Raw genomic sequence first — 26419 nt, forward strand, 5'->3', positions numbered from 1 at the left:
AATTAATGTTGCTATAATCTATCAATTAGCCTACATGCCTTCTGCAGGTCTGGTTCTCCGTCACACTCATGTCTTTTTTCGGAACTAGGATCTGATCCAGGATCACAGACTGCACTTGCAGCTATGTCCTGAGTCTCCTATAATCTGGAACAGTTTCTAGGTCTTCAATTGCTTCTGTTGACTTGACTCTTCTGAAGAGTACTAGCAAGGAACTGTGCGGAATGTCTTTCACTTGGGTTGGTCTGAGATTTCCTCATGATTAAATTCAAATATGCATTTTGGTAAGAATGCCACAGAAGTGATGTTGCACCTTTCAGCAGGAGACACGTGAGGCTGGCCTGTGCATTACTGCTGACCTAACTAGGATTACTTGGTGCAGGTGCTGCCTGCCAAGTGTTACGACTGTACAGCTGAAGTAACTGTGAAGTTACCGTTTTTCTCCGCGCCATGTACTTGCATCTCTGGAGAAACCACCTCAATATTCTGTGTCTGCACATAACTTTTCTCATTCCTAATTTCAGTAATGATGATCATTACTGTGGTGTTTGCCAAAGGTGATTTTCTATCCCCTGTCTACTATCTCTATGAGTTATATTCATTCTACTATAAGGGATTTTTCTTTTCCACCATTTATTTACTCATTTATTTATTTTTATCAATGTGAATCAACATGTATTTCTTTTGTTCTCCCATTTTTACTTATTATCCTACTTACCATTACTATCTTTACCTTCTTGCTCTAAAGGTCCCCTATCATTTTTAAACTTCAATACATACACACCTTCAATACATACATACCTCTCTGTATAATAATAAATGAATTATTTCTGTAACATAAAAAATTATACTATTAATCTCAATAGATTTTTGAGCCCTAATAAGCCAAAAGATAATGACTACATCAGCTTACCCAAAGTCAATGGTGGCGGTTTGGGATCAAGAACATATTCTTTTTCTGAATCTTCTAGTTTGGGGCACTGCGTAGTTTTTTTAAGTCCAGTATCTATTACTGCCTTTGTCTCTCTTTGTAGAGATTTGTTCTCTTTCTTTTGTACTTGCGTCTTAGAATGATCTGCAACTGAAAGATTTCGAAGTTGAAGATCATGTAAAATGTGATCTTGTAAAGCAACTGCATTGACTGCCAAGTTATCTTTCTTAGATGAGTGACCCTAAAAAGTAGGGAAAAAGTCATATTTAGATGAATATTATGTAATATATCATTTAAAAGAGAACTGAGGCTTCAATACTCAACCTTGATAGCACATACGAACAAATCAAACAGTAAGGAACGCTTGACTCATTGTTGCCTAAGCAGGAGCAGACCCTCATCTCAGCATTTATGTTAACAATACAGGAATATCTTTTCATTTAATTACTAAAGCCTTAATTATAATATGAATAAATTCATTATGACCTATAAACCTGTGCATGCCTAAACAAACCCATGCTGCTTCACTATAAATAAATTAAGACTCCAGGCAAGTACTAAGGAGACTCTTGCCATTTCAGCTTATGCCTTTTTGTGAAAACTTGGTAATTTCCTGTGCAGAATAAAAATCACCAAATAGCTAAGAGATGCCTGCAGTTAATATCACCAGAGACTGTTTTTCCATCAGTCTGTCCACTGCCCCATGCCACACTTGGCATTGCCCATTCCTGCTGACAATTCCTAGTTGAAGCAGGGTTTGTAAACTAGTTTTTATACTCTCACATGGCTGAATTAAAATACATTTCATGAGTCAAATAACATGTATGTTTAAGAAAAGAATAGTGTACCTTATTTTTTAACATGCTGAATCAGGAAAAGTTGTTGCCTGGCTATCACAAATTCTATCATCACATCACATCACCTTTCTTTTATTCTTCTGCTGCAAAGACATGGTCAACAGAAAGTCAAAGCTATAGTGCACAGAAAAACCTATGAAGTTTGTGAGGACGATCTGTAAGAGTCTAATAGATCATGAAGCAGCAGGAATGCCTGCTACAGGGTGGCACCAAGTTACACATTCTGGTTCTGGAGGAAGGGGGTGAACTCAAGTTAATTACGCTTCGACTCATCGCTGTCCTCAAATAGTTCAGCCCTGAGCTCCTGAGGACACATTAATACAAATGGTTAATTACTATGAATTAATCCATTGCTAAATATAACATGATACGTAAGTACTACAAAATTTCAGGCTAACACTGGAGACTTGTAACGGAAAAACTAAACTGGCATTTGAAAGATACATAGAGGGAAATGAACATGGCGCACTACAGGTAGGAGGAAAGAGCTGGCAGGCTGGAAATCAGCATGATGTGCTTATTTTGGGGAGAAAGGGAACAATGAAGAAACTGGAACGCAAGAGGAACACTGGCTAACTTCAGTCTCTCCAGAACACAGAAGTACAGAATATGGGGACAGACCAACTTGAGTTCCAACTGAATTCCACCACTTTGCTGCGCAAGATACTGATCACAGCTGAGCCCCATGATCCTCATCTACAAAGCAGGTATAACAATGCTGGCTTTGCAGGGTTGTCGCAAGGATTAATGAGACCTTTGAAGTATCTAAAGTAGGTCTTTTCACACAGAACTTACTGTTGTTATTCTTGCTTCAATTCCCTTCAAAGCTGGTGGAATAGTTTGGAATTGGCCCTTCTAGATTTTGGACATGGTGTATTTTATGAAGACAGATGTATTCAAAATATACTGTGATGAGGAGAAATAGAAAGTTATTCAAGTAATCTAGGAACTGGCACAGGAGGCCCTCAAACACATTTCTTCTAACATCGTTTCCTTATAACATTGATGAGAAAAGAAATTGATCCCCGACAGGGGCCACTGTGTGTGGAGTTTGCATGTTCTCCCCACCTACTGTGGGTTTCCTCCAGGCACCCCAGATTCCTCCCATGTCCCAAGGCTGTGCACGTGAGGCTCACTGGCTTGTCCCCATCTGAGTGACTGTGAGTGTGAGTGTGCCCTGCCATGGGATGCCGTCCTCTCCAGGGCTGTTGCCCACCTTGGTCCTGAGCTGCCTGGATGGGCTCAGTCCCCTGCCACCCTGAACTGGAATAAGGAGGTTGGAAAATGGAAGGATACAAATTATTGTAAAATAAAAATTCGTAAAGCATATGGTAATCACAGAGATGCAGGACAATACCCGATGCAGTAGAAAAGTCCCAGCGGGCTGAGAATTGGCTGTTGTTTTCAAACTACATAGTAGGCAGAGGCACTTCAGAGTTTTGACTTGGCCAACATTACCTTTGATTTAACGCAGCCCCTCCACGACTTGGTCACTCATGGATTCACCAGAAATTGGGTAATGATCTTTCTTAAATGTATGTAGAGCTTATATGTATTTCAGCGTTTCATATTAGAAATGCTTCGGTCTTTATTTAGAAGTTTGGGCCGGGCGCGGTGGCTCAAGCCTGTAATCCCAGCACTTTGGGAGGCCGAGACGGGCGGATCACGAGGTCAGGATATCGAGACCATCCTGGCTAACACGGTGAAACCCCGTCTCTACTAAAAAAAAAAAAAAAAAAAACTAGCTGGGCGAGGTGGCGGGCGCCTGTAGTCCCAGCTACTCGGGAGGCTGAGGCAGGAGAATGGCGTAAACCCGGGAGGCGGAGCTTGCAGTGAGCTGAGATCTGGCCACTGCACTCCAGCCTGGGCGACAGAGCGAGACTCCATCTCAACAACAACAACAACAACAACAAAAATTAAAAAAGAAGTTTGGTGATGTTTTTGTGACCAGGAATGTGCTGTGGGAACTTACCTCTTATTTGTATCAATTAACCTATGGTGAAACTGGTTTCCTAGTACACTGCATGGCTTAAAGCTCCAGTTTCTAAGAACCTATGGATGATGTTAAGTGAGGACTTACTGTATTGAGGGCTTAACTGTAAAAGTAGAAAGAAATTAATCCAAAAGAAATTAATCCAACATAATCTAAGGACTAACACTTGTATTAAATTACTCCAACCGAAAGAACAAACTCACTAAGGCGTGAGCGCAGAGACAGAAAAGCACAGTGGAACCCAATCTCTGAGAGATCCAGGGTTAGGAGTAAAAACGTCAGTCGCTGCTCAAGTCCTGCAGAGGCTTTGATGATGGTTCTTACTACAACCCTTTCCTGTTCCCGTTCAATTCTGGCATCAAGAGATGTTTGAAAGAAGTTCCACCCCATATCTCATCAAGATAACTGAACTTGGAGAAATGGTGGAAAGAATTTAAAATCCTGAAAGATCACTGCCAGAATTTTCTCAGTTCCTGTTTCCAAAAAGCCTATAAGCTGCAGAAGATAGTGTGCATCACACTAAAAACGGTCCGGTGATATCTGCAGTCCGCAGTTTAATCTCACGTTTCTCCACGGCAGGCCACTGTCACTAACATCAAGGTAAGGAGCTTTTGAAACCTGTATTCTTTCAAAGTCCTATGGTATTAAGTTTTAGAGTTTAAAATTTAGAATTTAAAGGTATTGAAAACGCTTCAATTATCTAGTCCAGCTCCACTTTATAAATGAGAAAACCAGCCGGGCGCGGTGGCTCAAGCCTGTAATCCCAGCACTTTGGGAGGCCGAGACGGGCGGATCACGAGGTCAGGAGATCGAGACCATTCTGATTAACACGGTGAAACCCCGTCTCTACTAAAAAAAATACAAAAAACTAGCCGGGCGAGGTGGTGGGCGCCTGTAGTCCCAGCTACCCGGGAGGCTGAGGCAGGAGAATGGCATAAACCCGGGAGGCGGAGCTTGCAGTGAGCTGAGATCTGGCCACTGCACTCCAGCCTGGGCGACAGGGCGAGACTCCGTCTCAAAAAAACAAAAAAACAAAAAAACACCAGGTGAGTCCTTCAATATATAATGAGACTGTGGCACTGGCAGGGTTAGAAACGTAACCCTTGCCCAGTACTGAAAGCTAAGATTAACAGGAACACGTTGCTTTGTAAAGCCCAGTATTAAACGCTCAAGCGGCAGAGCTTGGCGGCAAAAACGACCGTTGGGTGCCCAAGCAAGTGATTTCAGCTCATTAAACACGCTCAGTAAAAATACGCGAGACCAAGCCTAGGACGTAAAGATGCAATTCTACGTGGGGTCTTGGTGTTTATCTCCTGCCTTCTGAACCCCGCTGACCGTTTTCTGAGATTCTACTCATGCCGGAGGCGCGCGGTGACGAGGCTCCAATTCCCCTGAAAGCCGACACCACCCTGCGCCTGGGGCCCCTGATGACAGCGGGTCCTACTGGGTTCTGAAATGACCGACGTGGGATCACTGTTCTAAGGTTTCAGGCCGCCGTAAATTCGTACCCTCAGGAAGAGCTGTGGAAACCAACCAGGACCCCGAGTCCCCCGAGGAGGTTGCGCGCCGCTACGGGACCCGACCTCGCCTCACAGCTGCGGCCATCGCCGGCCCGGCTCGGAGGAGGCCAAAGCGAGTCCACGGACCCCCTGGCGGGCCGCCCTTCTTTCCGCCCTCGCCCCAAAGCCTCTCCGTGCCTCGACTCCGCCGGGAACACCGGAACCCAGGGATGTCTGGCCCGGTTCCCTCTGGCAACTCCCCGGCCCGCCCGCCAGCCGTTGCCGTTGCAACGCCCCTCTCCGCGCTCGCTCCCCTAGCGCTTGGTTGCCAGCCCCGCCCTGCCCCATACTGCGCATGCTCGCCAGCCCGCCCGGCCCACACTGCGCATGCTTGCCGGCCACGCCCGGGCCACACCACATTGCGCATGCTCACCGGCCTCCGGCCGCGCCGGGCGTCAGCGTCGAGAAGCAGGTGCGTGCCAGTCGAGGCTCGTTTTGCGGGCGTGTTTGGGGATTGCCTGGCAGGGTGTTTGGGAGCCGCGGGCTGACGCGCGGGGGCGTGCAGCCGCCCAGGCCTCGTGTAGTGAGGGCCGAGCCCCGCGCCGGGTTCGCTGTAGTCCGCAGTCCCTGGCGGCTTTGTGGGTGCAGCCACGCTCCTCAGACGCCCGCCCACCTGGGCCTGGGACCTGGTTGTTTCCCTGGGTGTCTGTGGTCGTTCCCGTTCCAGGGTCTCGAGCGCACCGCCCCTTCGCTGTGCTTTTAGTCGAGGGCAGTTTTCTGGGGGATCCCCCGATTCCCCCGTGCCTCTCGGGCGTCCTGGCCCGCGGAAGCGCGGGCGCCGACTGCCTGGGGTCGTCCGTGACTCCTGGCCCCTCTCTGTGGATCCCTTTGCTTTTCGCTGCGGGTTGTGTTTCCTGCTTCGTGGGCCTGGCCGTTTGCGTTGGATGCAGGCCCCGGTGATCCCTGCGTGGCCCGCTGGCCTTTTCCTGCTCCCTAGGTGACTGAGCCGCGAGTGACACATCGCAGTGACTTGAGGCAACGCGTTCCTTTCCAGGTTTGCAGCAGGCAGTGCTGTTCACGCTCCTGAGTGGAGCCTTTCGGTGCTTTACTCGACGCCCCAAATAGTGCGCTGTTCCTCCCAGGGACTGTTGCGAGCTGGAACTCTTACCCGCCTCTGTGAGCTCAAGGCTGTTCTTTCTCCGCGTGGCTCACTCCAGCCTCGGATGTTTCCTCGCTGCTCAGACCTGCTCGGGAAGACTCGAGAAGGCCGCTCCAGGACTTCAGCTCTCCACGGAAGGGCTTCCCCTCGGACTGCGTCTTGGCCCCTGGAACCCTCTCTCTGTATCCTCTGCTGTTACTCTCTTGGCCTCCTTTTGGGTTGTGGCCTGGAAACTCCTGGCTCGCTGCTTCCCTTCTCTTAAGAATCACAGCCCTGCACTGCCTGTCGTCCACTGCCTGGAAACCATTGTGTTTTTTGGTCTGATTTTGTAGTTGTTTAAGAACTTAAATCTGGTCCCTCACACTCCATGACCAGAAGCAGAAATCAGTAGAAGTTTGTTTTTTCTTAAAATGACAATTACTTTATTGTGGTGGTTCAATTTATGTTGTACTTTAATTAGAAGAAATTTGGCTGAAAGTACAAAGAAAATATACAAATGCAAGTAATTTTTTTTAAAACTTCCCTGAAAGCAAGGTCTGAAGAAATCACCAACCAACTTAGAGTGGATCTGGAAGAAAAGGAAGGGTCCTTGCAGTCTTAGGACTCTTGCATTCCGCGACGTAGGTGTTAGGATAACAGCCATAAATGGTTGTAAGGCTTTGGGCTCAGATAAGTAGACTTAAGTTCAAATTTTGACTTTTTTTTACAAGTACCTGATTTCTGGCAAGCTCATCTTCCTAAACCATGAGCTCCTTATTTGTAAAGGGGACATTAGCCACTCTCCAGCAACAGCCCTGGAGCTTCGTCAGTCCTGGGATGGGACGTATGACTAGCCTAAGCGAACCGGAAAATCCAAGCCCCTCACCACAGTGACTTAATCAGGGCTGGCGATATGTCTAGCTGGGCCAACCAGGTAGACTCAGTATTTTTGTGGGTGCTACTGGAAAATTTCTTCAATTCTAACTGAATGTAGAAATGAGAACAGACATGAAATGGCGGCTGTGTTGCTGTCTTGTCATCATGAGGTGAGGGCCTGAAGCTATGGTAGCCACCCCACGAACCTTGGAAGGAGGATTCTACAGGAACTGGCAGAGCTAAGACTGGGACGCAACCCAGTCCTGGTGACGTATTTGAACCCTGAGGCTGGCCCTTGTGTTAGTCTTTTCACTTACTGACTTCAGCCAGGTGGGGTCTGGTTTTCTGTTACTTGCAACAGGAAGAATTGGAATGATAACTAGGCATGCTATTACCGCCTTATGGCTGTGGTGAGATTAAAACATGATATTGTGGGTGAACTGCTTAGTCCAGTGCCTGTTATTCTTTATATTGGTTTTAAGGTATTTTTATTGAACTTCATAAACTTCTAAGAAAAATTACCATTTTAAAATTCCTACCCTCTGTTCACATGTTTTAAATTTTCATGATAGTTTTTCTATCTGCATGTTTTCTATTCAAAATAAATTGGTCATTCTTCAGTTAGCTACAAATATTTTATATTTTATATTTTTAAATTTATTTTTTATTGATACATATTAGAGGAACATGTTTTTGGAGTACATGTGATAATTTGATAAATTCATATAATCAAGTCAGGGTAATTAAGATATCCATCCCCTTAAATATTTATTGTCTGTTTACACTAAGAACATTCAAGTTATTCTAGCTATTTTGAAATGTGCAATCGATTTTTAAGTATAGGCTTGACTGAAAATTTAACCTTACTGCTTTCTAATTCTTGACAAAAACAAAGCTAACATAGTTGACATTTGAAGAATAATACATTCATTCTTCTTCAAGATAGTGTGTTCTGTCTAAATGAGTTAGATGATCAGAATGCAACATCTTGGATAGAGTTAATTAAAATATATAGTCAACCTGTCTTGTCCCCAATACCATGTTGTCAGTGATTTATATTTTAACGTTATGCCTTTGTTTTAAAAAGATTTTTTTTGAGATGGGCCTAAGAAACTGCATATATACAAAGCATGTTTGCATCTTCAGAAAACTGCTATTGAGTACATTCCCTATGGTGCTGTTCAGTGCCATTTGTGTAGCCACCCACATGATTATTTTAGAATTTCAAAATCATAATTGAATGTCCTAGGAATAGTGGAGATGGAAAAGAAAATTAGAGGTATGTGATGGTAAGGGTGATGAGGTTGTGCTTAGTCACGAGGAGAAGGGCACCAGTGTGCTTGGCTGATTAAGATGCACTTCTGTACTCCACTATGCTTAAGAAGAAAGCTGCATGTGGTAACTGTAAGAGATCTGTTGTATAAACATTGTCACAAAAAGAGTCATGAGCAGTCCAAGATGGATGGCAATAGTGGACTATTTAAGTGGAAGACATTGATATGAAGGGAAAATCTTACATTTTGCTTGTGTAGAAGGCAATTCAGAGAAAGTGTTCAAATACTAGAATAGGCATTTGGAGTCCATCTTGTGGAGGTTGGGGTTTTTTTCATGATGACACTAGAGACACGTTATTGGAGACTGGTGCTGGCACTGTATGGATTTTTTTTTTTTTTTTTTTTTTTGAGACAGTCTCTCTCTCTCACCCAGGCTGGAGTGCAGTGGTGCCATCTCGGCTGACTGCAACTTCTGCCTCCTAGGTTCAAGCAATTCTCCTGTCTCAGCCTCCCGAGTAGCTGGGATTACAGGTGCCTGCCACCACGCTTGGCTAATTTTTGTATTTTTTAGTAGAGATGGGGTTTCCCCATGTTGGCCAGGCTGGTCTTGAACTTCTGACCAGTGGTGATCCTCATGCCTCGGCCTCCCAAAGTGCTGGGATTACAGGCGTGAACCACCGTGCCCGGCCTATGGATTCTTAACGTATCACACCCGCAGGATTTGAGTTTGCCCACCTGCCTAGTCTCTAAATACTGCACTAATGGAAACCTAGGCAGGGTCAGAATGGTTCTTAATTCAATATCCTTCTCACGTTTTAATATCTTAATGCTCTCACATTTCTCATTTGTTATCTACAAAATATTCTCAAAACCTACTCAGTACATATTTGACTCTTGTCTTTCTTTTTTTTTTTTTTTTTTTTTCAATGGACTGAAAATTTTTTATTGATTCTGAAACTTTTTTTTTTTTTTTTATTATACTTTAAGTTCTAGGGTACATGTGCATGACTTTTATATCATGTAAACTCCCCAATGCAATCCCTCCCTCCTCCCCCCTCCCCATGATAGGCCCCAGTGTGTGATGTTCCCCTTCCCGAGTCCAAGTGATCTCATTTTTCAGTTCCCACCTATGAGTGAGAACATGCGGTGTTTGGTTTTCTGTTCTTGTGATAGTTTGCTAAGAATGATGGTTTCCAGCTGCATCCATGTCCCTACAAAGGATGCAAACTCATCCTTTTTTATGGCTGCATAGTATTCCATGGTGTATATGTGCCACATTTTCTTAATCCAGTCTGTCACAGATGGACATTTGGGTTGATTCCAAGTCTTTGCTATTGTGAATAGTGCCGCAATAAACATACGTGTGCATGTGTCTTTGTAGTAGAGTAATTTATAATCCTTTGGGTATATACCCAGTAGTGGGATGGCTGGGTCATATGGTACATCTAGTTCTAGATCCTTGAGGAATCGCCATACTGTTTTCATAATGGTTGAACTAGTTTACAATCCCACCAACAGTGTAAAAGTGTTCCTATTTCTCCACATCCTCTCCAACCCTGTTGTTTCCTGACTTCTTAATGATTGCCATTCTAACTGGTGTGAGATGGTATCTCATTGTAGTTTTGATTTGCATTTCTCTGATGGCGAGTGATGATGAGCATTTTTTCATGTGGTCTGTGGCTGTATGGATGTCTCTTTTGAGAAATGTCTGTTCATATCCTTTCCCCACTTTTTGATGGGGTTGTTTGTTTTTTTCTTGTATATTTGTTTGAGTTCTTTGTAGATTCTGGATATTAGCCCTTTGTCAGATGAGTAGGTTGCAAAAATTTTTTCCCATTCTGTAGGTTGCCTGTTCACTCTGATGGTAGTTTCTTTAGCTGTGCAAAAGCTCTTTAGTTTAATTAGATCCCATGTGTCAATTTTTGCTTTTGCTGCCGTTGCTTTTGGTGTTTTAGACATGAAGTCCTTGCCCATGCCTATCCTGAATGGTACTACCTAGATTTTCTTCTAGGGTTTTTATGGTATTAGGTCTAACATTAAGTCTCTAATCCATCTTGAATTAATTTTCGTATAAGGGGTAAGGAAAGGATCCAGTTTCAGCTTTCTACTTGTGGCTAGCCAATTTTCCCAGCACCATTTATTAATAGGGAATCCTTTCCCCATTTCTTGTTTCTCTCAGGTTTTCAAAGATCAGATGGCTGTAGATGTGTAGTATTATTTCTGAGGACTCTGTTCTGTTCCATTGGTCTATATCTCTGTTGTGGTACCAGTACCATGCTGTTTTGGTTACTGTAGCCTCGTAGTATAGTTTGAAGTCAGTAGAGTGACGCCTCCAGCTTTGTCCTTTTGACTTAGGATTGTCTTGGCAATGCGGGCTCTTTTTGGTTCCATATGAACTTTAAGCAGTTTTTTCCAATTCTGTGAAGAAAGTCATTGGTAGCTTGATGGGATGGCATTGAATCTATAATCACCTTGGGCAGTATGGCCATTTTCACGATATTGATTCTTCCTATCCATGAGCATGGTATGTTCTTCCATTTGTTGTGTCCTCTTTGATTTCACTGAGCAGTGGTTTGTAGTTCTCCTTGAAGAGGTCCTTTACATCCCTTGTAAGCTGGATTCCTAGGTATTTTTTCTCTTTGAAGCAATTGTGAATGGAAGTTCATTCCTGATTTGGCTCTCTGCTTGTCTGTTACTGGTGTATAAGAATGCTTGTGATTTGCACATTAATTTTGTATCCTGAGACTTTGCTGAGTTGCTTATCAGCTTAAGGAGATTTTGGGCTGAGACGATGGGGTTTTCTAAATATACAATCATGTCATCTGCAAACAGGGACAATTTGACTTCTTCTTTTCCTAACTGGATACCCTTGATTTCTTTCTCTTGCCTGATTGCCCTAGCTAGAACTTCCAACACTATGTTGAATAGAGTGGTGAGAGAGGGCATCCCTGTCTTGTGCCAGTTTTCAAAGGGAATTTTTCCAGTTTTTGCCCATTCAGTATGATATTAGCTGTGGGTTTGTCATAAATAGCTCTTATTATTTTGAGGTACGTTCCATTAATACCAAATTTATTGAGCGTTTTTAGCATAAAGGCTGTTGAATTTTGTCAAAAGCCTTTTCTGCATCTATTGAGATAATTATGTGTTTTTTTTTTTTTTTTTTTTTTTTTTTTTGACGGAGTCTCGCTCTGTCGCCCGGCCTGGAGTGCAGTTGCCGGATTCTAGCTCACTGCAAGCTCCGCCTCCCGGGTTTACCGCCATTCTCCTGCCTCAACCTCCCGATTAGCTGGGACTACAGGCGCCCGCCACCTCGCCCGGCTATTTTTTTCTATTTTTAGTAGAGAGGGGTTTCACAGTGTTAGCCGGATGGTCTCGATCTCCTGACCTCGTGATCCGCCCGTCTCGGCCTCCCAAAGTGCTGGTTACAGGCTTGAGCCACCGCGCCCGGCCGACAATTATGTGTTCTTGTCTTGGTTCTGTTTATATGCTGGATTACGTTTTGATTTGCGAATGTTGAACCAGCCTTGCATCCCAGGATGAGCCCACTTGATCATGGTGGATAAGCTTTTTGATGTGCTGCTGAATCCGGTTTGCCAGTATTTTATTGAGGATTTTTGCATCGATGTTCATCAGGGATATTGGTCTAAAATTCTCTTTTTTTGTTGTGTCTCTGCCAGGCTTTGGTATCAGGATGATGTTGGCCTCATAAAATGAGTTAGGGAGGATTCCCTCTTTTTCTATTGATTGAAATAGTTTCAGAAGGAATGGTACCAGCTCCTTCTTGTACCTCTGGTAGAATTCAGCTGTGAATCCATCTGGTCCTGGACTTTTTTTGGTGGGTAGGCTATTAATTGTTGCCTCAATTTCAGAGCCTGCTATTGGTCTATTCAGGGATTCAACTTCTTCCTGGTTTAGTCTTGGGAGAGTGTAAGTGTCCGGAAATTATCCATTTCTTCTAGATTTTCTAGTTGATTTGCGTAGAGGCATTTATAGTATTCTCTGATGGTTGTTTGTATTTCTGCGGGGTCGGTGGATATCCCCTTTATCATTTTTTATTGCTATTTGATTCTTCTCTCTTTTCTTCTTTATTAGTCTAGCTAGCGGTCTGTCAATTTTGTTTATCTTTTCAAAAACCAACTCCTGGATTCATTGATTTTTTGGAGGTTTTTTGTGTCTCTATCTCCTTCAGTTCTGCTCTGATCTTAGTTATTTCTTGCCTTCTGCTAGCTTTTGAATGTGTTTGCTCTTGCCTCTCTAGTTCTTTTAATTGTGATGTTAGAGTGTCAATTTTAGATCTCTCCTGCTTTCTCTTGTGGGCATTTAGTGCTATAAATTTCCCTCTACACACTGCTTTAAATGTGTCCCAGAGATTCTGGTATGTTGTATCTTTGTTCTCATTGGTTTCAAAGAACATCTTTATTTCTGCTTTCATTTCGTTATGTCCCAGTAGTCATTCAGGAGCAGGTTGTTCAGTTTCCATGTAGTTGAGCGTTTTGATTGAGTTTCTTAGTCCTGAGTTCTAGTTTGATTGCACTGTGGTCTGAGAGACAGTTTGTTATAATTTCAGTTCTTGTACATTTGCTGAGGAGTGCTTTACTTCCAATTATGTGGTCAATTTTGGAATAAGTGCGATGTGGTGCTGAGAAGAATGTATATTCTGTTGATTTGGGGTGGAGAGTTCTATAGATGTCTATTAGGTCCGCTTGGTGCAGAGATGAGTTCAATTCCTGGATATCCTTGTTAACTTTCTGTCTCGTTGATCTGTCTAATGTTGACAGTGGAGTGTTGAAGTCTCCCATTATTATTGTATGGGAGTCTAAGTCTCTTTGTAGGTGTCTAAGGACTTGCTTTATGAATCTGGGTGCTCCTGTATTGGGTGCATATTATTTAGGAGAGTTAGCTCTTCCTGTTGAATTGATCTCTTTACCATTATGTAATGGCCTTCTTTGTCTCTTTTGATCTTGATGGTTTAAAGTCTGTTTTATCAGAGACTAGGATTGCAACCCCTGCTTTTTTTTGTTTTCCATTTGCTTGGTAGATCTTCCTCCATCCCTTTATTTTGAGCCTATGTATGTCTCTGCATGTGAGATGGGTCTCCTGAATACAGCAGACTGATGGGTCTTGACTCTTGATCCAGTTTGCCAGTCTGTGTCTTTTAATTGGAGCATTTAGTCCATTGACATTTAAGGTTAATATGTTATGTGTGAACTTGATCCTGTCATTATGATATTAACTGGTTATTTTGCTCGTTAGTTGATGCAGTTTCTTCCTAGCCTCGATGGTCTTTACATTTTGGCATGTTTTTGCAATGGCTGGTACCGGTTGTTCCTTTCCATGTTTAGGGCTTCCTTCAGGGTCTCTTGTAAGGCAGGCCTGGTGGTGACAAAATCTCTAAGCATTTGCTTATCTGTAAAGGATTTTATTTCTCCTTCACTGATGAAGTTAGTTTGGCTGGATATGAAATTCTCGGTTGAAAATTCTTTTCTTTAAGAACGTTGAATATTGGCCCCCACTCTCTTCTGGCTTGTAGAGTTTCTGCCGAGAGGTCTGCTGTTATTCTGATGGGCTTCCCTTTGTGGTAACCCGACCTTTCTCTCTGGCTGCCCTTAAGATTTTTTCCTTCATTTCAACTTTGGTGAATCTGGCAATTATGTGTCTTGGAGTTGCTCTTCTGGAGGAGTATCTTTGTGGCGTTCTCTGTATTTCCTGAATTTGAATGTTGGCCTGCCCTACTAGGTTGGGGAAGTTCTCCTGGATGATATCCTGAAGAGTGTTTTCCAACTTGGTTCCATTTTCCCCCTCACTTTCAGGCACCCCAATCAGACGTAGATTTGGTCTTTTTACATAATCCCATACTTCTTGCAGGCTTTGTTCATTTCTTTTTTTCTCTTTTTTCTTTGGGTTCTCTTCTCGCTTCATTTCATTCATTTGATCCTCAATCGCTGATACTTTTCCTCCAGTTGATCGAGTCGGTTACCGAAGCTTGTGCATTTGTCACGTATTTCTCGTGTCATGGTTTTCATCTCTGTCATTTCGTTTATGATCTTCTCTGCATTAATTAGTCTAGCTGTCAATTCTTCCACTTTTTTTTCAAGATTTTTAGTTTCTTTGCGCTGGGTACGTAATTCCTCCTTTAGCTCTGAGAGGTTTGATGGACTGAAGCCTTCTTCTCTCATCTCGTCAAAGTCATTCTCTGACCAGCTTTGATCCGTTGCTGGCGATGGGCTGCGCTCCTTTGCAGGGGGAGATGCGCTCTTATTTTTTGAATTTCCAGCTTTTCTGCCCTGCTTCTTCCCCATCTTTGTGGTTTTTTCTGTCTCTGGACTTTGATGATGGTGACGTACTGATGGGGTTTTGGTATAGGTGTCCTTCCTGTTTGATAGTTTTCCGTCTGACAGTCAGAAGGACTGTCTGTTGGTCTGTTAGAGATTGCTTGAGGTCCACTCCAGACCCTGTTTGCCTGGGTATCAGCAGCAGAGGTTGCTGAAGATAGAATATTGCTGAACAGCGAGTGTACCTGTCTGATTCTTTCTTTGGAAGTTTCCTCTCAGGGGTGACGCCACCCTGTGAGGTGTGGGGTATCAGACTGCCCCTAGTGGGGGATGTCTCCCAGCTAGGCTACTCAGGGGTCAGGGACCCACCTGAGCAGGCAGTCTGTCCGTTCTCAGATCTCAACCTCCGTTAGGAGATCCACGGCTCTCCCCAAAGCCGTCAGACAGAGTCGTTCGGGTCTGCAGCGGCCCGCTCTTCCCCTAATGGACTGCAGCTGTGCGCTGTCCGCAGCGGTAGAGTCTACAGAGACAGGCAGGCTTCCTTGAGCTGCTGTGAGCTCCACCCAGTTCGAGCTTCCCAGCGGCTTTGTTTACCTACTTAAGCCTCAGCAATGGCGGGCGCCCCTCCCCCAGCCTCGCTGCTGCCTTGCGGATAGATCGCAGCAGACGGCTGTGTTAGCAGTGAGGGAGGCTCCGTGGGCGTGGGACCCTCCCGGCCAGGTGTGGGATATATTCTCCTGGTGTGCCTGTTTCCTTAAAGCGCAGTATTGGGGTGGGAGTTACCCGATTTTCCAGGTGGTGTGTGTCTCAGTTCCCCTGGCTAGGAAAAGGGATTTCCTTCCCCCTTGCGCTTCCAGGTGAGGCGATGCCTCGCCCTGCTTCAGCTCACGCTGGTCAGGCTGCAGCAGCTGACCCGCACCGATTGTCCGGCACTCCCTAGAGAGATGACCCCAGTACCTCAGTTGAAAATGCAGAAATCACCGTCTTCTGTGTTACTCGCGCTGGGAGTTGGAGACTGGAGCTGTTCCTATTCGGCCATCTTGCTCCGCCCCCCGACTCTTGTCTTTCTTAACACAGTCCTTGACATCTAAAACAAACCTAAGGAGCAGAAATGGGTGGCATGGGTTTCATCTTTAATTTAGCTTTCAATTTTAACCTTCACCAAAACCATCTCTCATTCCATTTATTTTTCTGAATCTTCAGTATTACCTTTAACTTTCTACTCACACTTGTATATTTATTACCAATTTCTATTCCTAAACTTGCTGATGTGGTTTGGCTGTGTCCCCACCCAAATCTCACCTTGAAATGTAATTAATCCGCATGTGTCAAGGGCAGGGCCAGGTGGAGAGAATTGAATCATGGGGACAGTTTCCCCCATACTGTTCTTGTGATAGTGAATAAGGATCACAAGATCTGATGGTTTTATAAATTGGAGTGGCCCTGCACATGCTCTGTCTTGCCTGCTGCCATGTAAGACCTGTCTTGCTTCCCGCTCGTTTACACCATGATTTTGAGGCCTCCCAGCCATGTGGAACTGTGAGTCAATTAAACCTCTTTCCTTTACAAATTACGCAGTCCCAGGTGTGTCTTTATTGGCAGAATGAGAACAGACTAATACACTTGCTTCCACCCAGATTATTTTTTCAAATAATTCTAAGTCGCTTCCTGTTTTGTTTTTTTTTTTCTATATGTGAGGACCAGCAGTTGTTTGGAAATTTGCCAGTCTCTCCTAGTGTTTTGTAGCAGCAGTTGCTGTAAAGACTCAGGTATACTAGTGGGAATTTACTGAAGTGTGTTTTTTCCTTGAGATTATATTATAGTTCTGTTTTGTTTTTAATAATGAAAAAGGGCTTAGGATGAGTTGTTTCCACTCCTCTGACAAAGTGCATTTAAAAAAAATACTGTGACAGACATAAGATGATTACGTCATTCCTGTCAACATTAAAATAGTAGTAGAGAAACACTGATGAAAACACTTCCGACACTGGAGAAAAGAGGAGAAATCTTGTTTTCATTCTTACTCTATAATTTAAAGTCATGGGCATAACAAATGAGCTTTTAAAAACTGTTTTCTGAATTTAAAAAATGGAGCAAATTCATTCTTTGTTGTTGAATTCAATATACTTAGAAGTAATTTATCACTTTGGTAAAGAATAATGTCCTATGCCTTCATATCTGACATGATGAAGATATTCATGCTATCTACACTGTGATCACCAGATACTAGCCACTTTAAAAATGTTGCCAAAAGAAATTAGGCATACTGATTGTATCAAAGGTGTTTGGGTAATGTGGACTCCTTTCAGACATTTGTGATTTTTCTGCCTTAACTGAAAGTTTTGACAGGTTTGTAAAAGCATAAATGTCAAGTTATTAGTAGAAACTCTAAAATAACCTAGGAAATAAACATATATACTGGTTTCATCCAGTTTGGCTAAAGCTGGATGTCTCTAAAAATTGAATCAATTGATGCTCTAATATGTTCAGTATATCAAGAGACAGGGTGTTTCCTGATCGCATCCAGATAGTTTTAATTAATAGGTTTATTTTCTCAATAAATTTTACAGATAAATTAAAAAATAATACAGAGAGCTCCCTCTCCTTGCAACAGTTTCCCCTATTTGCCATTTGTATGCTCTGTTTGTTAAAATTGATGTACTATAAGGTTGCCCATGTTTAATGTTGACTATGAAACTCTCCACAAATAAAAGTATAACCCACAAATACACAGGAGAGACCCCTTCTGCAGTTTTATTCATAGTGGCACAAGCAAAGGAACTATTGAGAGATGAGTCTCATGATAGCACAACAGTATTGATCTGTGATCTTGGGAAAGCTGTCCACATGTAGGATGCTGTCTGCTTTTGGGGAGAAACTTTCATGGTTAGCTTTACCTTAAGGTCTCCAACAGGTGTATAGATTGAAGAGTCTGGAGAGGCCCGTTTCAGCTGTGAGATTGTAAACCCAAGGCTAGAGGTCCTGAAGTTTTGCTGCAGTGTAAGTGGCAGGGACAGTCTTTCCCTGATGATGTTTCCAGAAGACTCCGTTTCTAGGCTTTAGATAATGTAGGGTTTGATTCTCCTCAGTAGACCATGGAAAGCTTTCTTTACCTGGTGAAAATAACACTTGGGCATAATGCCTTAAAGCCTTGCAGCACTTAGTCATATCGGAGCTTAGGAGGAGGAGATGTGTAAGGTTCTATTATTAGGAGCATAGGCCTTCAGTGACTATTGTATAAGGGATCAACTTATGTTTTCCACGTGGAAGTGGATCTGTCATCAATCCACAGTACTTTAGACCAAAGAAATCCAGTCAATTCGGTTAGCTTATACTCATGTGATTGTACCTATGATACCATATCTCATTGTTTTACAACTTGTCTGGTGAAACAAGTACCTCTATCATTAGCAATCTTTCCAGGTATATCCCATGAGAGAAACATGTTTCCTAATAACCTTTTGTCTACTGTTATAGCACGAGACTTTTTGAATGGAAAAGCTTCTATACAATCAGAAAACATGCATTGAAAATGGCAATGGAATGAAATCCCTCTAAAAATGTTTCAGTGGCCTATCATATAGCAGAAATGTACATGAAGTTTTGATTGCCTTCCCAGGATTATAGATTTGACAAACCAAACATTGGTCATAAACCATTTTAGCAATTTAGAACACTAACCATGCCAATATTCTATTTGGATCATCTTATATCTTCCATGATGGGCCGTGGAGTGTAGAGCTTTTAATAACAGAAGCTTTAAGGATTCAGGAAGGACCAGGCATCTGTCCAGGCTCTCCATGAGTCCATCCTTAACATTAGATTTATATCTTCTTTTTTTCATTTCAAGTTTTAAAGCTTATATGTAAGATTACTTTATTCCTGCATCTTCTCAGTTGTTTCTTCCTTGTAGTTGCCCTTTTCTTTTCCTACTTGGTGAGATTTGGCTTTCCGTTCAAGAATCTTTTTGTGGTCTGTGTCCAGCTTTAGCCTAGTGATAACCACCTTGCTGGGGTGAATGCCTACATGCACAGTTGTGCCATTAGCCTTTTCCCGCTGCACCCGTTCAGCATGGAGGACATATTTCTTCCTGTAAACATGGACTACTTTGCCAATTTGCTGACCTTTATAGTGTCCTCATACAATGTGAAATTCATCATCCTTTTGGGTGGGCATGGATCACATGTTGTACTTCTGTCTCAGCTCTTTGGGAAGAGGAGAAGACATAATCTTCCTGTAAATGTGGGAAGGTGCATTGAAATGCCTTTTGTGGTTCTTGCTTCGGTCAGAAGTTGCAAAGGGATTGAAGTTCATTTTGGCCATTCTCACTTCAGTGATAGCAGCAAAATGGAAGATTTATATCTTCTTAAATATCAGCTTTGTTTCTCCAATTCAGGTGCATTGCACTGTTTATTAGATGGGTTATTACAGGTAAATTTTACTTGGATCATGGAGTTCATCTAAACTACATATCAAAACCATTTCAGTACTGGCTGACTTAGCTTGAAAATCTGGCAGAGTATTTCCTTGGTATTCAATTAATTTTTATCCTGATTGGATTATCAGTTTCATAAACCAGTCAGTCTGTTCATTAGAGGGCTGGTAATTCATACCCAGTCTAAACGATATGATCCTAAAGTTATCAGAAACTTGGCATTCAAGAGTGCTTATCAGAGTCCTTTCCATCCTTTTCATGAATCTCCTCGAAGGCACGATACTCTAGGATTTTACTAGCTTATGAACTTAACGTAGCAGATAATCCTGCTTCTCTGTCTTTTGGATGCTGCGAGGGTCCTCTGTAGCATCCCAAAGTTAGTTTGAGGTAACAACAAAAAAAGACAAATTGAAATTTGATTTTGGGAAGCCTGTCAAATATGTCAAAGGTTTAAAATAATCAAAACAGGATCACAAGGCATTGTAAGATAATACTCATTTAGCCAAAGTGATAACAGGGGTTAGAAAGCAAAAACTGTTCTTCTTTGATAGAGAGGAGACTCAGTTTTCCAATCAACAGATCTGAGAAAGACAGCATGAGACAGACTCTGTCTCCTCCTCTTCTCTCTGTCTCTTGCAGTTTACTCAAAAGGTGAACAAACATCTTTTGCTACCTCTTATTAATACTACATGAAAATTCTTGTTCAAGGCCGGGCGTGGTGGCTCACGCCTGTAATCCCAGCACTTTGGGAGGCTGAGGCGGGTGGATCATGAGGTCGAGAGTTCAAGACCAGCCTGACCAATACGGTGAAGCCCCATCTCTACTAAAAATACAAAAATTAGCTGGGTGTGGTGGCAGATACCTGTAATCTCAGCTATTTGGGAGGCTGAGGCAGGAGAATTGCTTGAACCTGGGTGGCAGAGGTTGCAGTGAGCCGAGATCATGCCACTGCAACTCCAGCCTGGGCTACAGAGTGAGACTCTGTCTCAGGAAAGGAAAAAAAAAAAAAGAAAAGAAAAGAAAATTCTTGTTCAAAAGGGAAAACCAAATTTTACTTTTGCATAGTGTATTATCAACACTAAGCTAATAAAACCTTATAAACAAATCTGTCCAATTTGTCATCTTTTGACCTCAGAAAATTTCCATAAACTTTTTATAATCTCTTACAATTTTTTCATTCTTTTCAACTTCATTCATTTAATCTGTCCTTTTTATTCCTTCAATTTGAAACAATCTTCAGCTTCTAGACAAAGTTATTTTTTTCTCAACACACATTTTCATGCCTTACAACTTTCCTCACCAGAAAATACTTTGCTTTTCTTTAGACACTATATACAAAATTGTTTCTTATGTCTATTAGTTTCAATTACATATATTAACTACAATTTTAACTACTAGTAACCCTAATTTCTAGTGAAAACCTAGGAAGTAATTTTGAACTGTTCTATATCAATAATTGTAGATGAAAACTATTTCTTAACTTTTTAGATAGGTTTTCTCAAGTTTTTGTTTATTAATATATGTAAATATATGTAGCTTTTCTATACCATATAAAAATAAGATGCCAAAATATATAAACTTACATTTATGTTTACTAATTAATGTTTTAGTATTTTAACTTACTCAGAAATGACTCAGACATTTATGCTCATTGCTTAATTCAATATAGCATAACTTTAAGATTTTAAATTACGGAAAAGAACTTTGAAACAGGTACTCTCATGCTAATGACGTAGAAACTCTACTAATAACACAGGTACTCTCCTGCTAGTATTTTCCCCAGTTGTTCCGAGTCTCAGTCATGTGGTACCCAGGATGGCTTTGAAGGGCAGGGCCTATTTGGGTCTTGAATTTACATATCAAATGTAGAGCTCAAGACAGAAGACACCTGTGAAGATGATGCCTGGGAGATCCAAACCCTTTCAGCATGGCTGGGAGACAAAGCTGGGCCAAGGAGGAAGGGGCTCATCTTGGGCTTGACTCTGCCTTGTAACTGGTGGTCTGGCCACTGATAACATGTCCCCAGGCCTCACCATGGCCACCTATCCAGACCCCCAAATCCAGAGACTGAAAACCAAGAACAAAATATTACAGACAAACAAGTATATGAAGTATTATAGAAGCAGCAGTTTTTTGCCCTTAAAAACATGTAGTAGAGATAGCACAAACCTGTTTGACCAGTAGATCTAGCCAAAAATATCTGAATTATATTTAACTGACAATTCTGAAGCCATTTCTATTTTATCAACAATTTTAAAGCTAGTTTTATTTGCCAAATATTATACACATAATACATATCAACATACAGACACATGGAGAAGCAGAGCTTATAGCTTTTACAAGTAATTCTCATTTGCTAGCTTTCAAATAGTTTTTATTTCCCTATTCAGACTATTAATCTTCTAATTACGTTTCATTGCCCTAAGCAATTGTTAGCTAGGCAGCCCTAAATTTGCATTTCTAGGGGTGACTGTTAGGTGAAACAAGGTAGAAAATTTATATCTCAAAAGCTCAGAGCTGAGACTTTAGGCTTAAAGGAAAAAGATTGTACATAAAGGCACAGTTAAGACAAGATGGCCAAGAAAAGCACCTTAAAGGTAAGACTTGTTATGTAAATGTAAAATAATGGTAAAAGTTTTTGGGGTGGGGGTGGTACCACACACTTTTAAATAACTAGATCTCTCAAGAACTCACTGTCATGAGAAAAACACCAAGGGGGAAATCTGCCCCCATGATCCAATCACCTCCTACCAGACCTCACCTCCAACACTGGGGATTACAATTTAACATGGGATTTGGGTGGGGACACAGATCCAAACCATGTAATTCCACCCCTGACCTCTCCAAGTTTTATGTCCTTCTCACATTGCAAAATACAACCGTGCCTTCCCAGCAGTCCCCCAAAGTCTTAACTCATTCCAGCATTAACTCAAAAATCCAATTTCTCATCTGAGACAAGGGTAGTCCCTTCCACCTATGAGCCTGTAAAATAAAAAAAACAAGTTAGGTGCTTCCAAGGTACAATGCAAGTATGGGCATTGGGTAAATACTCCTGTTCCAAAAGGGAGGAATCCACCAAAAGAAAGGGACTACAGGCCCCACTTGAAGTCTGAAACCCAGGAAGGAAGTTATTAAACCTTAAAGCTCCAAAATAATCTTGTTTGACTCCATATCCCTATTTCAAGACACACCAGTGTGAGGTGGGCTCCCAGGTCCTTGGACAGCTGTGCCCCTTTGACTTTGCAGGGATCAGCCCCTGCAGCTGCTCTCACAGGCTGTGATTGAGTGCGTGCAGCTTTTCCAGGTGTATGGTGCAAGCTGTTTGTGGCTCTACCATTTCAGGGTCTGGAGGATGGTGGCCCTCTTCTCACAGCTACACTAGGCAGTGTCCCAGTGGGGACTTTATATGGAGGTCCAACCCCACATTTCCCCTCTGCACTGCCCAAGTAGAGGTTCTCTGAGAGGGCTCTGCTCCTGCAGTAGGCTTCTGCCTGGACATCCAGGGTTTTCCATACATCCTCTGCAATCCATCCAGGTGGAGGCTTTCAAGCCTCAACTCTTGCATTCTGTGCATCCACAGGCTTAACATTATGTGGAAGCTGCCAAGGCTTGCAGCTTGCACCCTCTGAAACAGTGGCCCAAGTTGTACCTGGACCCCTTTTAGCCATGGCTGGAGCTGGAGTGGCTGGGATGCAGGGAACAGTGTCCAGAGGCTGTGCAGGGCAGCAGGGGCTGGGCCTGGTTCAGGAAACCATTCAGTCCTTCTAGCACTTCAAGCCTCTGATGGGAAGGTTTGGCTCTGTGTCCTCAACCAGATCTCATCTTGAATTGTACTCCCACAATTTGCACATGTTGTGGGAAAGACCTGGTGGGAGATAATTGAATTGGGGGGCAGTTTCCCCCATACTGTTCTCGTGGTAGTGAATAAGTCTCATGAGATCTGATGGTTTCATAAGGGTAAACCTGTTCCTCTTGGCTCTCATTCTCTTGCCGCTGCCATGTGAGATGTGCCTTTCACCTTCTGTCATGATTGTGAGGCCTCCTCAGCCGCATAGCACTGTGTAAGTCCAATAAACCTGTTTCTTTTGTAAATTGCCAAGTCTCTCTGACTTTATCAGCAGCATGAAAATGGATGAATATAGAGGGGCTGACTTGAAGGTCTCTGAAATGCCTTAGAGGTCTTTTCCCCATTGTCTAGGCTATCAGCACTTGCCTTCTTTTTAGCTATTCAAATTTCTGAAGGCTGCTTGTATTCCTCCCCTAAAAACGGGCTTTTCTTTTCTACAACATGGCCAGGCTGTAAATTTTCCAAACTTTTATGCTGTGCTTCCCGTTTCTTTTTTTTAAAATTATACTTTAAGTTCTAGGGTACATGTGCACAACGTTCTGGTTTGTTACCTATGTATACATGTGCCATGTTGGTGTGCTGCACCCATGAACTCGTCATTTACATTAGGTATGTCTCCTAATGCTATTCCTCCCCCCGACCCCCAACAATAGGACCCAGTGTGTGATGATCCCCTTCCTGTGTCCAAGTGGTCTCGTTATTCAATTCCCACCTATGAGTGAGAACATGCGGTAATTAGTTTTCTGTTCTTGCGATAGTTTGCTGAGAATGATGGTTTCCAGCTGCATCCATGTCCCTACAAAGGACATGAACTCATCCTTTTTTATGGCTGCATAGTATGCCATGGTGTATATGTGCCACATTTTCTTAATCCAGTCTGTCACTGATGGACATTTGGGTTGATTCCAAGTCTTTGCTATTGTGAATAGTGCCGCAATAAACATACATATGCATGTGTCTTTATAGCAGCGTGACTTATAATCCTTTGGGTATATCCCCAGTAATGGGATGGCTGAGTCAAATGGTATTTCTAGTTCTAGATCCTTGAGGAATCGCCACACTCTTTTCCACAATGGTTGAACTAGTTTACAGTCCTACCAACAGTGTAAAAGTGTTCCTATTTCTCCACATCCTCTCTAGCACCTGTTGTTTCCTGATTTTTTAGTGATTGCTATTCTAACTGGTGTGAGATGGTATCTCATTGTGGTTTTGATTTGCATTTCTCTGAAGGTGAGTGATGATAAGCATTTTCTCATGTGTCTGTTGGCTATATGAATGTCTTCTTTTGAGAAGTGTCTGTTCATATCCTTTGCCCACTTTTTGATGCAGTTGTTTTTTACTTGTAAATTTGATTGAGTTCTTTATAGGTTCTGGATATTAGCCCTTTGTCAGATGAGTAGATTGCAAAAATTTTCTCCCGTTCTGTAGGTTGCCTGTTCACTCTGATGGTAGTTTCTTTTGCTGTGCAGAAAACTCTTTAGTTTAATTAGATTCCATTTGTCAATTTTGGCTTTTGTTGCTGTTGCTTTTGGTGTTTTAGACATGAAGTCCTTTCCCATGCCTATGTCCTGAATGGTATTACCTAGGTTTTCTTTTAGGGTTTTTATGGTTTTAGGTCTAACATTTAAGTCTCTAATCCATCTTGAATTAATTTTCGTATAAGGAGTAAGGAAAGGATCCAGTTTCAGCTTTCTACTTACGGCTAGCCAATTTTCCCAGCACCATTTATTAAATAGGGAATCCTTTCCCCATTTCTTGTTTTTGTCAGGTTTGTCAACGATCAGATGGCTGTAGATGTGTAGTATTATTTCTGAGGACTCTGTTCTGTTCCATTGGTCTATATCTCTGTTTTGGTACCAGTACCATGCTGTTTTGGTTACTATAGCCTTGTACTATAGTTTGAAGTCAGGTAGCGTGATGCCTCCAGCTTTATTCTTTTGGCTTAGGATTGACTTGGCAATGTGGTGTCTTTTTTGGTTCCATATGAACTTTAAAGCAATTTTTTCCAGTTCTGTGAAGAAACTCATTGGTAGCTTAATGGGGATGGCATTGAATCTATAAATTACCTTGGGTACTATGGCCATTTTCACAATATTGATCCTTCCTATCCATGAGCATGGTATGTTCTTCCATTTGTTTGTGTCCTCTTTGATTTCACTGAGCAGTGGTTTGTAGTTCTCCTTGAAGAGGTCCTTTACATCCCTTGTAAGTTGGATTCCTAGGTATTTTATTCTCTTTGAAGCTATTGTGAATGGGAGTTCATTCATGATTTGGCTCTCTGTTTGTCTGTTACTGGTGTATAAGAATGCTTGTGATTTTTGCACATTGATTTTGTATACTGAGACTTTGCTGAAGTTGCTGATCAGGTTAAGGAGACTTTGGGCTGAGACAATGGGGTTTTCTAAATATACAATCATATCATCTGCAAACAGGGACAATTTGACTTCTTCTTTTCCTAACTGGATAGCCTTGATTTCTTTCTCTTGCCTGATTGCCCTAGCCAGAACTTCCAACACTATGTTGAATAGGAGTGGTGAGAGAGGGCATCTCTGACTTGTGCCAGTTTTTCAAAGGGAATTTTTCCAGTTTTTGCCCTTTCAGTATGATATTGGCTGTGGGTTTGTCATAAATAGCTCTTATTATTTTGAGGTACGTTCCATCAATACCAAATTTATTGAGCGTTTTTAGCATGAAGGGCTGTTGAATTTTGTCAAAAGCCTTTTCTGCATCTATTGAGATAATCATGTGGTTCTTGTCTTTGGTTCTGTTTATATGCTGGATTATGTTTATTGATTTGCGTATGTTGAAACAACCTTGCATCCCAGAAATGAAGCCCACTTGATCATGGTGGATAAGCTTTTTGATGTGCTGCTGGATTCAGTTTGCCAGTATTTTATTGAGGATTTTTGCATTGATGTTCATCAGGGATATTGGTCTAAAATTCTCTTTTTTTGTTGTATCTCTGTCAGGCTTTGGTATCAGGATAATGTTGGCCTCGTAAAAAGAGTTAGGGAGGATTCCCTCTTTTTCTATTGATTGGAATAGTTTCAGAAGGAATGGTACCAACTCCTCCTTGTACCCCTGGTAGAATTCGGCTGTGAATCCGTCTGGTCCTGGACTTTTTTTGGTTGGTAGGCTATTAATTATTGCCTCAATTTCAGAGTCTGTTATTGGTTTATTCAGGGATTCAACTTCTTCCTGGTTTAGTCTTGGAAGAGTGTAAGTGTCCAGGAAATTATCCATTTCTTCTAGATTTTCCAGTTTATTTGCATAGAGGTGTTTATAGTATTCTCTGATGGT

The 26419-nt window shown here is 42.2% G+C and overlaps 2 protein-coding genes and 1 pseudogene across 5 annotated transcripts in view; 1 reads left to right on the plus strand and 2 right to left on the minus strand.

Annotated features, from left to right (window-relative positions):
* RNF32 (ring finger protein 32) overlaps positions 1-5579 on the minus strand; it is a 38414-nt gene extending 32835 nt beyond the window's left edge. Inside the window, exons 1-4 of one of the 4 annotated variants that reach the window (XM_033194187.1) lie at positions 5287-5512; positions 2581-2691; positions 1777-1868; positions 911-1169 (exon numbers count right to left, since the gene is read on the minus strand). In XM_033194187.1, coding sequence (XP_033050078.1) covers positions 911-1169; positions 1777-1791 — 274 coding nt within the window. In that variant the 5' untranslated portion in view covers positions 1792-1868; positions 2581-2691; positions 5287-5512. Of the gene's footprint in view, positions 1-910; positions 1170-1776; positions 1869-2580; positions 2692-5286 lie in introns of all 4 variants that reach the window. The other 3 variants (XM_033194189.1, XM_033194188.1, XM_033194186.1) reach the window with 3 other exon arrangements.
* LOC117073370 overlaps positions 2246-26419 on the plus strand; it is a 68366-nt gene continuing 44192 nt past the window's right edge. The window contains exons 1-4 of the mRNA XM_033194168.1: positions 2246-2259; positions 4325-4378; positions 4932-4995; positions 5262-5749. Of these exons, the coding sequence (XP_033050059.1) occupies positions 2246-2259; positions 4325-4378; positions 4932-4995; positions 5262-5749 (620 nt within the window). The remainder of the gene's footprint in view (positions 2260-4324; positions 4379-4931; positions 4996-5261; positions 5750-26419) is intronic.
* On the minus strand, positions 18527-19151 carry LOC117073381 (annotated as a pseudogene).

Source organism: Trachypithecus francoisi, unplaced genomic scaffold (genome assembly GCF_009764315.1).
Source record: "Trachypithecus francoisi isolate TF-2019V2 unplaced genomic scaffold, Tfra_2.0 Lachesis_group4, whole genome shotgun sequence".
NCBI lineage: Eukaryota > Metazoa > Chordata > Mammalia > Primates > Cercopithecidae > Trachypithecus > Trachypithecus francoisi.